The sequence below is a fragment of the Triturus cristatus genome, chromosome 4_1 (genome assembly GCF_964204655.1).
Source record: "Triturus cristatus chromosome 4_1, aTriCri1.1, whole genome shotgun sequence".
In the NCBI taxonomy this organism is placed as follows: Eukaryota; Metazoa; Chordata; class Amphibia; order Caudata; family Salamandridae; genus Triturus; species Triturus cristatus.
Window position 1 is genome coordinate 1,016,816,906 of NC_140585.1, and position 13,946 is coordinate 1,016,830,851.

At 42.1% G+C, this 13,946-nt stretch overlaps 1 protein-coding gene across 1 annotated transcript in view; it reads right to left on the reverse strand.

Annotated features, from left to right (window-relative positions):
- Positions 1–13,946, reverse strand: part of SLC26A5 (solute carrier family 26 member 5) — a 321,585-nt gene that overhangs the window by 84,066 nt on the left and 223,573 nt on the right. Inside the window, exons 11-12 of the mRNA XM_085653953.1 lie at positions 6,597–6,674; positions 830–925 (exon numbers count right to left, since the gene is read on the reverse strand). Of these exons, the coding sequence (XP_085510079.1) occupies positions 830–925; positions 6,597–6,674 (174 nt within the window). The remainder of the gene's footprint in view (positions 1–829; positions 926–6,596; positions 6,675–13,946) is intronic.

Genomic DNA, 13,946 nt, shown 5'->3' on the forward strand with positions numbered 1-13,946 from the left:
AGAAGAGCTTCAAAGTGTCTGGAGTATGCAGGTGGTGTCCTGATTACCACAATGGTCTCAGCCTTTGGCTTCTTCTCTGGATAGCAATGAAATAGGACCTAGTCTCAGTTCAGGATCTTAGTTAAGCTCTTAGTTTCAATATCTAGGGATATGCATAGTGGCAAAATATCACAAAATGTGAACTTGTGATGAGCCTGCCTTAAAATACATCATGTATATTCTTTAAAAAAACTATAGTAGGAGGGTGACCGGTTAAGAAAACTGTAGATGGATAAGGAAAGCAAAGGAGGTTGTGGTCAGTCCCCGCTTTAGGGAAGTGGGGAAGGAGAGACGGAAAAATTAAGCTGCAGTGGAAGTGGAGCAGTCTAAGGGGATGTACTCGGAAGGGACAATCCATGGAGACTGCAGAAAGAAAGAGGAAGGCCAAGCAGTCCATAGTGAAAGTGGGGCAGATTAAAGAGGGTGCTGCAGTAAAGGGTAGGTCAAGGAGGCTGTGGAAGGAGGGTGAGTGTCAGAGAGGATGTACAAGGAGAATGGAGACCAAAGAACCTGCAATGGAAGTGTCTGGCCAAGGAGACATGCAGGAAAAGCAAGGATGCAATAAATATTCCTTCACAGGAAGGACAGTGGATCCAGGGTATTCTCATAGAGGAGTTACAAAGGGCAAAAATGACAACATACTTTAAAAGTCTATGTAAAACAATGTAACAGTGCAGAAGGTGAGACAAAAGCTGACTATTTGAAATTAACAAACAAACGGTGATTATGTTGTCCGCCCAAATCTACTAACCGGAAGTAGAAATGTGCATTGCATCTGCCAGGCACTTACCAGTTCAATCCTGCTTGTTTTCCAGAAATGTGATACATCCGCAAGCTGCTTAAACATGCCCTTTAAATTCACCATCACAATGGCAGCTAGCACTGTCTGGAAAAAAGAGGGGAAGTTTGAAGGAACCTTGAATATGGCAAACTTCAAAATCATTGCACCATGTTATCTCTATTCTCTTTTGATGATATTTTTTTTTAACTCTTTGAACATTTCTAATGAATATGCATTCTACTCATAAAAAAATAATAGAGAAGACCTAATCAGGAGCTGTCACAATATTCAGTTTCTTTGCAGAGAGTCAATTGTTTGTAAACTATATAACACCAAGGAACCCCTGTATCACAACATCTCCTGCAGTCTGGAACAGGTACCAGAACTCTTAATTCATCTGTTTACATTTTGAAACAACTATATTTTTGTTACATTGGGCACAAGTTAAATAAAACATTGTTCTTGAAGTGAGATGCTACTTAAAGAATATCCAATTTGCTTTCACAATTTAAGACCAGTTATTTCTGGAACTGAATGTTATCTTTAAATAAACACATGTAACAACATGACAATAGTTTTGTTTCTTTTCGGTAAAAAAGTTTTTTGTGTTGTGCTATCGGGACTGGGAAATGGAAGAGAAAGGTAATCAGTCACACTATAGGAAAGAGGAAGGTACATGGGCTCTGTGGGAATGGGGATAATAATCATGTGTTTGCAGAGGGTATAATGAGCGGATGGTAATTTTCTGGAATTACTTCTCTATTAGGGGAACCTGTATTAAGTACCATCTTCCATTGTGTAATAAATTGGATTAATTGATAAAAGTGGGTACCCATATCAGGTAACAACCATAATCCTTTTTAGGGTGAACCACTAAAGTCACTAAATTACCCTGAGCTCAACCCCTGGCTAGCCATGGAACAGAGCAGACAGGATTAACTTAGAAGTAACGTGTAAAGTATTTATGCAGTACTAAAACAGTTATAAAGTCAAAATGCAAAACAATAAAAATCCTAAAATGAATTTGAAACTCAAGTAAAATATAATAAAATGATACCAAAATGACACAATTCCAATAAGGAGAACCGGAGATCTGAGTTCTTAAAGTTTTCAGTAGAAATAGCATCAAGAAGCACAATGTGCCAATGATAGTCACTGTTTACAGTGGAACAGGGCCTAGGCTCAAATTGACGCTGACCGCAATGGAGGGTTGGCCGGATACACTAAGAAGGTTTGTCCTGGTCAAAGATTTTGCCTTCTGGTTTTAGTCCTTTACGTCCCAATCCACCACAGGAGTACACTTCTTAACCCCTCCAGGACCTCAGGGGAGGCTCTTAAAAGACTCATAGGGTGATAGGTAGATGCCCACAGGAGGATTCAGTCCAGATCCAGTTGCCATGGGTCAGCTGGGGAGTTGCAGGACAAGCTTGTTATGTCCTGTAACTTTCACATGTTGTCAGCTTTAGGAGCTCTGAAGTCCATGTTGTTGTCCTGGGTACAAGAAGGAGAGCAGGTGTAGTTTTCTAGGCTCTTCTCAGATCTCAGACAGAAGGTTCAGTCCTCTTCTGATCTTCCATAGGTCCAGGAGTGTTCAGAAGTGGGTACCAAGAGAAGCCACATCAATGCCTGGCACGAGCTAGTGGGTGGGAATGACCCCTAGAGACACCCTAACCAATGGGGTAAAGGTTCCCAGGGCTAACCCTACTCACTTTGGGTATTTTCAAGATGGTGATAAGTCTTCAGTCACACTAAACGTGGCCTCTGAGGGCTCAGGATGGGTGTGGGAAGTGTATTATGGTAATCCTACTGTCCTCCCAAATCTAAAAATACAATCCAGTTTGGTGCAGGTCCTGTATTCACAACAATCTCAGAAACTGACGTCTGGTAGAACAAAAGCTGAGTTTTTAGCAACCAGACAGTGGATACAGAAGAATTGTTTCAGCATCCTGCTCTCGCCCAATTAATTGCGCCCAATGTGATATACAAAACCCTACTACACCTTTCAAGCAGGTTTTGACACTCCAGCAGAATTGGACACTGTGATGTCAAGAGGCCCACTGTGGTTGTGGCCAGTCTGGCTGAGGGGACAAAAGAAGGGTGCAGGCCTGAATGTTAGCTGCATCTGCCTGGAACAAGGTAGGTGTCTTTGAAGTTAATCAAGTTCCTGGGCACAGTCCACAGGTCATCCTGTCAAGGGCACAACAATACCGTCCTACACCAAATGCCTTTTGTCCCTGTTGTGGGCACAAGTTCACATTTCATTCACACCTATGCAAATGCTAATTACTGGCTGCCAGATGTTGAAGAGCAAAATGCAGATTAGCTTCCTGGGATTTCAGGCAGAGAAATGGTAACTTTCTAAAAGTACCCTCTCCTTAATAGGTATACAAAATATGATTTTACCAATATATTGGATTTTGAATATTCATAAGAGTCCTTGAATTATTTTTCTAGCTACTTCCAAATAGAAATTAGCATTACTAGTTGTAATAATGTAACCCAGTGTTTTCCTACAGAGCAGCCAGGCATACTACAGTGAAACTAGATTTTGGGGCCTTTTTCATAGTAAGGACATGTAGAACAGTAAACATGTACATGAAATCTTTTAAATACCATGCACCCTACCTTATAGGCAATAATCCCTATTTAGGGGTGAAGTATTAATAATTAAAAGAAAGGTTCATCCTGGCAAAAATGGTTTACTTTGACAGGTCAAATTAGCAGTGTAAAACTACACAGCCAGACTACAATGGTAGGCCTGGAGACAGGTTTGCTGGGTCACTGCAGTGGGTGGAATAATGGGTGCTGCAGCCCACTAGTGACATTTAACTTACAGACCAAGTACACATACAAGGGACTTATAGGCAAGTTAAATATGCCAATCAGGTGTGCACCAATTTCAACATGCTAAAAGAGGGAGCACAAGCCCGTAATTGCTAGTTAGTGGGCATGAATTATGCAGAGTTCTATGGCCAACAAAATACGGTTCAGCATAAAATCCCTAAGCCTAACAGAGAAAGTGCACTAACTCTCTGCTTGTATGCAACCCTACAACAGCTTTTGTATTAACCAGTGTCTGCCCCTTGTTTGATTGAGAAAATTGAGCACAAGTGAACTGGACCAAATTGGACCCTAAAAAAGAGGGTCATTTCAGGAAGTGTGAGTAGGCGTGCACGTGTGTAATTGTAGGAAAAGTGCCCCTTTTTGACATGGTCACCTCCACTTTCTGCCTGGTGCATGATGTGATTTCTACTGTTAGTGCACGGAGTTCCTGCTAACCAGGTCCCCAGACCCACATCTCTTTCCCCAAAACTGCATATTTGTGTCCCCAATTGGCAGTACTTTTAGCACTCTCTGTAAGTCTCCATAAACGGTGCACCTGGTTTCTAGGGTCTGAGGTACTAAAGAGGGTCCCCAAGGGCTGCAGCACGAATTATGCCACCCTAAGGGACCACTCACCACATTAATGCATGGCTACCATCGCAGGCTTCGTGTTTTGGTGCAGGCAAAAGTGTAAACACGACATGGCACACATCCTGTGTGCCATGTCCCCAACATTGCATTTAATATTTGTAAGTCACCATTACAGTAGGACTTATAGCCCTACGGCAGGGTGCTTTATATTACATGTGAGGACATGTTTGCATGAGCAGATATTTCTCATTCCTGCCAGTGAAAGTGAACAGGGAAGCTATTTTGAACATGTGCTGGACATTAGGGAAAAGGAGTTTTCCAACGACATGATGGCTTTACTGAAAAAAGGGATGTTTGTTATCAAACATCTCGTATTAATAAACCCACACTTTTCCAGTGTTGAATTCATTAATACATGCAGCCAGAGGACACCTTACAGATGCCCCCTGAAAACCTGCCAGCCTCTGGTGAGTTGGCTGACCGATCTCTACCAGCCTGCCACCCGAGATAGATTTCTGATCTCCCAGGGTGAGGGCCTTTGCTCTCAGGAGGTTAGAAACAAAGTCTGACCTCTCCCAGGCAGGGGTGGGTGGGGGGCAGGGCGACATTAACCACCAGCCTTATTTTTGACTTACCAAGTCTGACAGTGCTCAGAAAATGAAGCCTGCTGCTTCCTACTGCCACTGTCACTGAACTGTCTGCAGAGTCAATCACTGGCTGCAGACAGCTTCTCAGGCGGGATGTGCTGTGATGTGGCGACAGGAGCCAACTGCCTGTTGGGGAGGACAGGCTTGTGTAAGGGAGTGTTTTCCATTGAATGAAGTTTGCTGTGCTTATAAACAAACGCTGTGGGCTATAATGTGCAGGGTGTATGTAGGTCCAGCAAAGAATGACTAAATGATTTGTAAAAACCCCGAAACCTTTAAAACAAGCAACATACTTCATTGTAAGAAGCACGAGCAGCTGTGTGACGTAGACTTTGACGAATAACATCCTAACAGCATGTTTAGTTAGGTGGATATGGCAAATCACAAATGGACACACTTCATAAACCAACAATTAAGGCTCTCTGACATTCGTTGTGTTAGACCTATTGACATAGATATAATATAGTGGACAGAAGGAGTCTCAAAAAGGATCACTCAGCGTAGAGGGCGGGAGGGAGAATTCTCTGGCATGACCAACGGGGACTTCCTCAGGGTGGGGAGTTGATCAAACTATATTTCTTGCACCCTAAGTTTCGGGGTTCACAGTAATAACTTCTCACTGGGCCTCATTGGGTGCTGATACTGATTGCCATGGTACTGGGCGGCAATCGCCCACTCAGACCCTCAGATGCTCCAGGCTTGCACAACACTCTGCCGTGCCCCAGAACGCCTCCCTCAAAGCACCCAACTCACATCCGGTTCACAGGACAATCCTCCTATTTTACTTAACTTTCTTCCCGTCAACTCCGTCCTTTCCAGTGACATGCTCGATGTTTTAATGAGCAAACCTATGCAGACTTTCAAAACAGAATATTAGCACGTTTATACACTTCCATCTGATCACTATAGCTTCTGGGTTTCAGGAGGAGGACTCCTTACAACTTTGATGGCAACAGCGCATTTTGATGTGACTGACTTAGTCATGGAAAGCTTATGCCTATCATGTTAAAGTGCAGCAGTATGATCGCCAGTGCCCGATTAACAGTCAATACCTACTTAGTCAATACCTGCTTAGTTTCCCCAGGCTCAGCACATGCAGGTAGTCAACGCGCTAAAAAAGCTTGATAATGCAGTGATGCACACCACCACATTAAAATACGTTAGTCTAACGCCTGATGAGGGGTACCTGGCAGTGCTGTACATCCGGGTAAAACTATGATGGTTTGGAAAATACACCAGGTTGCCCAGAAACACCAGATAACTTGCGTTAAGTTCCATACGCTGAATGTTCAGAGCCTGACCATAAGGTCCAAGTCATGACTTTCTGGAGAAGCAGACAAGGAAAAACTGGAATTGCCTTTGGTCACTTACTGTCCATTTAAAGAGAGGGTCAATACTGCCGAGGGACGGTAGTTTCAAAGTTTAAATTGTTCAAGCTGGGTCACATAGTGCCTGGATGGGAGGGAGGCCCCCTTATATTGTAAGTAGCGGTAGGAGAAATCGGTTGAGGTAAATCTATGCTCAGGTCTTACTTTTATATCAGTGCAACAAATCCCCTTCAGTGATGTTTAAACATTACTGCATGAAAATTAAAAAGAAATGTCAAACACTGAAAATGCATATTTGTGGTACATTTATTTTGAATACTGAGGGTACATTTAAATAATGCGTAATACCAGTGGGATACTTTTCACATTTTAGCACATTTTACATACCTGGGGTAATGGTTCAAACAGATAGCCAATCACTAAAATAACCAGCAATACCAAAATTGATGCCAAGAGGCCTGCAATCTGAAAGACAAATCACATTAAAATATCAATGTAGGTGTCCATACAAAGATGGCAGAAGAAATGTGTGTCATACATTTGGAAATTAAGTGTCTCTAGATTGCTTAAGATGTACCCACTATTTGGATTCCAAGGCTACTTTTTTCCATCACCCCACCAGATACCATACCAGTCACCAGGCTTTCCTTCTAAAACCATACCCCTTGTAGATCCACCAATCTGCGCATGGTTTAAAGTCCCCAATTCATCATGAATTGTCAGTTGGTCTCTGGTCAACAACATAGCAGTAACCGCACTATTAGGCATGACCTCACCATCCTGAGTACTGAGCACACAACAGTATTCCTCCTCTGCCACAGCACCTTGTTTTATTTGTAAAGCACCTGAGAATTCATGCTTGCGCATGGGCCATAAAAGGAAGCATGTTGTGCTCTTGAAAGAGATTTACAAGATATGCAGAACTGTGTCGGGACTCAAAGGGCAGGGCATGGAAAGTTGAACATAAAGTCACATTATTTTTTGCCTTTTTTGAATTGCTTCCTTTTTGGTCGGACCCCAAATTTTGCATTGCCCCCAGCACGCACTGCCCAATTTTCTATCATCAACATCCATCATGTTACACTAAAACTAATTTAAAATGCAACCATTGTGTCCTGATATATGTTCTTCTTGGTTGGATATGCTGCTATCAACTATGCTGCCTGACCCTGACCACACCAGTCCCTCCTCCTATCATCCATCCCCAAACCACCCACCATCACTAAGATGTTATCAAGTCAAAAAACGAGAGGTCCCTAGTTGGACGCACCATCCTGAATGAATGGGACACAGCATCCTTTTAATCACGTGCCTCAGCCATTTTTTTAAATTTGTGGAACGACTGAGGGTACATGAAGTCTAATTACTGGGCATTTCTTATGTTTTTGGATTGTAAAGAAGGAGATACATGACTTTAGGAACCACTTTGAAAGGTGTAGAGGATACAGTGATTTGGGGCTCCATGCGAAAGGAGGGAAAAACCTGCCACATGACGCTGAAATTGTTTTTTTTGGCATATCTTAGACTCCTTCTCTTTAGTTCTGACCTCGATTCTGCTTTGTCACCAAGCATGTGTTTTCTCATTTCTCTATGAAGAAGCTAAATTTAATACCCACAATTTTGAGCCAGCACCATTTTTATTTACTGCCATTTTGAATTGCCATGATTTTAGTAATGTCATCACTTTATACTGTTGTATTTAATTTGTAGAGTGTATATGGTCACCATTCGTAGAATTTCACAAATATAGAACCTTTTGGATAATATCTCTGCTTATGGGATTGAAGCCTTCATTGTCCACATGACTTTCCATTTTTGGGCCTCATTATCTAAATGACTTTCTCTTGCTGGGGTTGGTGCTGTTGGTAACATCTTGTTCTTATGTTGTTTGCAAGAGAACACACAATTGTAGACAATCATGAGAAAGCAGGTGGAGGAAATGTCATGCTGAAGCACGAAGCTTATGGGTTTTAAGTTGAGTCCAACTACTAGGACTCTTCTATGCCAAGCTTTGGTCATAGTCTGAATCCACTGCCCCATTTTATTTCCATACTTTTCAATTAATACTTTTGGTTCTCTCTCAGAGTATGTTACCTCTTTCTGAGAGATTATTACAAATTGTAAGAGTTTACATTTCTTTGACATGAGTTTTGTACAGGGTTTCTGCATGATCTCATTTAAAAATAGACACTCTCTTAACTTGCTCTTTTCTAATGACCAAGATCTTCCAGTCAAAGTCTTTTGCCCTCTAATCTGTGTAGATCATTCTGTGGTATCTTTTCATATCATACCCAGCCAAATCTGACATTAAAGTGCCTAAATAAAACAATTGTATATTCCCACAGATTTAATAAGAATTGTCAATGCAAGTATTGTGTTATAGGCCAGTTTCTAACCTTGCCGTTAGCACATTTCAGCTGGCCCAAAGTTGCATTGAATGATCTGCTCAATAACACATCAGCCACTGATACGTTGTTCACCTCCCAGCTAAGTATCTTATATAGCTTTTGCAATTGGAACTTCCTCCTAGGGGGTCAGAAACTAGCATGTGTTGGCAGGCTGGACTGGACCAGTCAGCCAGCCAGCACATAAGAGGGTTGGTATGTTTCAGGAGGTACCTCTAAGGTACCCTCTAGGTACATGTATAAATAAATCCATCACTAGAATCAGTGTGGGTTTATGAATACGAGGTGTTTTATAACCAAACACCATATGTTTAAGTGAAACCATTATATAGCTGGGGAACTCGTTTTGACTAGTGCCCAGTACATACCTTAAGATGGCTTCCCTGCTCGCTTGCAATATTCAGTAATAGAACTAGACATCACAAGAGGCCTATCTGCTCATGCAGATATGTCCTCACATAAAAAATAATGCGCCTTGCCTTAGGGCTCAAAGGCCTGCTTTAGAGGTGACTTGCATAATCAGATGCAGTGACTTTGGCATGACACACAGGAGCGTGCCATATCATGTTTTCACTCAAGGCCTGGTGGCTTAGTGGACTAATGCGTCCACTGTAGGGGCCCGTGTTCGGCCTCATTGTCACAGGTTCAAATCCGAAAAACAACAGTTGATGGACAGAAAGCAGAACAATGTCATACATTCACCCCAGTACAGAGATCTGGGCCTAAATCCATCGTTTTTTTGCTCACCATGCCATTCCAGTTTGAACCCAGCCATATGCAAATCAGTCTAAACCCTGTGCCTCAATGGAACAGTCCAGCCCGAACTGCCAAGCCAGGTCCTCCCTGGACTGGAACCAAGCATCCTAGGACCAGTTTCGGGGTTTCACCCCTCTTCAGCCAGGATAGCTTGATTCCAGTGGCATGGAGAGCACGGGACTCACGTCTGAGCATACCCGTCCCACTCAGGGTATAGGTCTGGCCTTATGTTCTACAGTTTTGGCTGTGGGCTTGAGGTGAATGTGGTGCTAATAATTCTTTAACAACTTTAGTTCATCATAAAATAAATCAGAGAATTCCTTGCAAACATCCTCTCCACACTTGGTAGGGTTCACAAGTAAGACCAGTTCAGAACTGTTTGGGATTAGCTTCATTTCTAGGTCTATTCGATTCTCCACCTACGCAGATGTGACCCTTTATGCATAATATATACCTTTCTTATAGTACTCCTATCTTTGAAACAAATATCTTCGAAACAAATATGCATTCTCATCATTCTCTTAAGTGGAATCAAATCCCCATTGAAGCCCCCAGGTTTGATGTCTGGTTTTTCTAACAATTCATAACTATGGGAAACATTCTCTCAAAAGTCATTTTTGTCTAATAATGTATATGGAGAACAAGACTCAGCAAAGACAGTAAGAGGTCCTGTATCTAAAGCAACCTTTAGGACGGAAATTTCACCTCTGTTCCTTATTCCTTCACTTGGAAAATACATGTATTTTCCTCTTGTATGTCAGATTCTATTACGTGCACCTTCTTATTGTGTAGATATCTACATGTTCTGGCAAAATGTCCCTTTTTTCTGCATTTCCGGCATGTGGAACTGCGGGCTTGATAATGCAAACTGTTTGGCAGATGTCATATATTTCCACAACAATAACATAAACCATTTTCATTCATAGTGTGTGGTTTCATAGGTTATTCCATTTTTCTCCTAGTAGGAATCCCTTGTTTTTTTTAATTACGGTGACTTCTGTTTTAGAGTGCTGTATCATTCTTCATTTCTCTCATGCATTCTACCATTTGTTTGATCCTCACCGCTATGTCAAAGAATTGTTTTAAGTTAGGGTTTTTTGCCAGTAATTTCTCATGTACTCTGGGAATGTTTGTGCATCTTTCTAACTGATTCCGGATTATTGAGTCTGTCAAAGTGCTAAATTCACAGGTATTAGATAAGCCTTTGAGAGCAGCAATATATGAATAAGCCTGGGCGGAGCTCTGCAAGCAGCTGAGTGTGTAGATAAATGCAGTTCGCAGTGATTTTCAGTGCTAGGTGCTTGTCTGCACTGTGCAATCATCGCGAATGGCACTATACACAGCGCAAGCGGGCGCTGCTTCCTTTCTGCCGCTCGAGTAGATTTTTACTCGAGCGGCAGCTTTCTCAGCGGGGACAGTTTCGTGAGCATACGCGACCACTCACAATGAGAAATCTAAGCGCCGCGTTGAGAAATCTCGCCAGGAGAATGATTTTCCACGCTCGCCAACTTGATGTTGATGATCGCGAATGAGGAAAAATCTCACCGGCAGGTGGATTTTCCTCGTTGGCACTTGCCATCTTGACGTTGACGAATGAGAGCGAGGAAAAAAACTCTGTTCTGCTACTTGGAGCGGAGTTTTTCGGAACTCCGCGAGCTCTGCGTAACGCAGAGTGCAGAAAACTCCACAAACTCTGCAAGCGGAGCGGAGTTCACCGTCCAGACATATATGATGTGACTTTTTCTGCCTTGCACTCTAGTAAAGAATTTAAGTCTCTCAAATCTCAAAATAACTTATTTTCCAAAATGTTCTTGAAGTTTGTTAAAAGTAATACTCTTCCCCTGCCGGTTGAGTTATATTTTCATATATTCTGCGTCCTTCTATTCCCAGGTTGTGCAATAGTATTTGTTGTTTTCATAAGGGTGTGAATTTTTCTACCCCTATAGCAATTAAGTAGGACTCCTAACGCTGTGTCCACTGGTTCCAGGGAAGGGTAGGTTCACCCGCTTTATTTAGAAATGGTGGTGGTTGGACATACTAGCTGCTGCCATGTTGTAGGTATGTAGTAATGGTGAAGGCTGAAAACAGTAGATACAACCAATGTATATGATTAAATTATATAATTAGAGTTAGGGTAAGTGTGACATCAATTATTTCAAATTTGGGCTTGGCCCACAATTGAAATATCACAGTGAGAGCAGAATCACATTGAGAGCAGAACAGAATAGTTCACCATAGGTAAAATAGTCTTATTTCTATGAAAAATTGGATTTGCATATATGGGTATGGGAGAGTAAATATGGGAGAAAGGGGAAGAGAGGCATATGGAGCTTAGTACTTGCAAAGAATGCTGCTGATGTTGTTTGAGGATTTGTCCATATATATTTGGGGTAAGTGGCGGCTGCGCTGGCTGCAATTATGATTAAGACTTGTTCCTTGCAGAATGACGCCTGAAAAGTTTTGGAGCGTAGCCGAAGATAGCGGTTACAGCTGTAGTGAGGTTCCAACGTTAGGCGCATGCTGCTGCCGTTGCAAGCAGTGGAGTGCACGGAGACCAAAGATCTTAGCGTGAAGTCAGGAGGTCGCAGGGATATTGGGTTTGCTATCGCTGATGCTGCGCCGCATCATGAAACTGGGGAAGAGGCAGCTTATGTAAGGATTGCTCAGGTGAAGGCTGCTTCCTGCACTTCACACCGCAATTTTATGAGGAGCTCAATCCTGAAGGTATTTCCTTGATCGTAGACTAACACTGACATTACCATGTCAACAAAGAGACAATTTCCTATAAATATCTTCCTAATTAATGAGTTTCTTGTCTGGCTCTCACTGGGTACTGTCTCAGGGGTGATGGTTTCGCTGTACCCACACAGCAAGGACCGTCGCCAATGTTGCAAAATGTCTTAATACGGGGAATATATATCACATCAATTTATTGTCACCATCACAAGTTCCAGTCAGAGGAAAAATGACAATTGGTCAATCTGCAATTTTCTACGTCTTCAAGAAAGGCAACCGTCTAGACTCTAATTGCTAAAGGCCCTTTTTATTGCTTAGCTCTACAGCAAAGATTGTAGGTCATATTCTAATGAAAAGAATAGGAGACTGGACCACAGGTCAGAATGTCTTATCTGACATCCAGTACGGTTTCCGCCAGGCTCTAGGTAGTACTGACCAGGGTCTCAATCTGTATTTCATTATAGCAAAATATACCAGTGCTAAAAATGGGGCTTTACATCTTGCATTTATAGATCTCAGCTCAGCCTTCAACAGGGTCAATAGGGAGAAACCTTGGGCTATTATGTTGGCGATGGGGGCTGATCCACAGTTAGTTTTCTTTTTGAGTGACCTGCATTTTAATTTGTCAGCTTCAATGAGATTTAATGATGGAGGTTAATGCATGGAGCACTTCAAGTTTAACCAGGAGGTTTGCCAAAGTTGTATCCTGGTCCCGTTTTTGTTTACATTATATATTATAGCTTTGAAAAGTTCCTGATTTAAGTTGGCAGGGACATGCCAAACAATGGTTCTCATCTGACCCATTTACTGCTCTACGCAGATGATGCTGTTCTTATTTCACAATCCGCTTTGGGTCTAGACGTTTTGCTTAACCGATTTGTGGAATTTATGGATAGGCTTGATTTAAGTACCAATTTTACCAAGTCCCACGTTATAGTGATTGGTCCACGATTCACCAAATCTAGATCACACTCTTTCAAAGACAATCCCCTTAGTCAAGTCCCTGTATTCCTTTATCTGCGAGTCCTGTTTGATTTCTCTTTATCTTGGTCTCCCTTGATAACAGCTAGAGGACATATGTCGTCTCAAAGCAGTACTTCTGTGTTCGATTTTGCCTCCAGGCTGGTCTATAAGTCCATCAAGGCCATGATTGATATCTATATAGCTAAATGTATGGCTAATCTGCTTATGGCAGTGACACTTGGGGGTACACCAATGTGTCTTCACTGCAAGTCCTTGAAAATAAGTTTTTAAGAACTTCCTCTGTAATTATCCTGCGAAGAACTAGAGATTGATTATCTAGAGGATATACTGATGGTACGGCCCTTACTCTGGATTTTGGCGTGGGTACACCCTGCTAGGCATTCTAACCACTTATTACTAAAAGACTGCCTGCTCTTGATGGACTGACCAGTATTCCATGGATTAGCAACATTAAGGTCTGATTTACTAAGTTGGGCCACCCAGAAAACTTTTTATCACCCAGAGTCTTTAGTTTACGGAGGATTACGTTTGGACCAAGAGAGTTTTTGCAACTTGGAGGGCAAATGAGAGAGCATTATTGGCCATGGATACATCTTCTGTAATAGCCTACCTACCACCTCAGACCACTTTTCTAATAGAACTGTATCTCACCTATAACATGTCTGATTACCACTGATTTCTTTTGATATGTTTCAAATTTAACTTAATACGTCACTTGTTAGCACTTTATGAGGTTGTTCAGTTGGTTCCACCCACATTCCATGCAGCTGTTATAATATCTCAGCCCAGGACACGTTGCACTTTATTGTGTTTTGCACGGTTTATAAACAACTAAGGGGCCGATTACGAGTCTGGC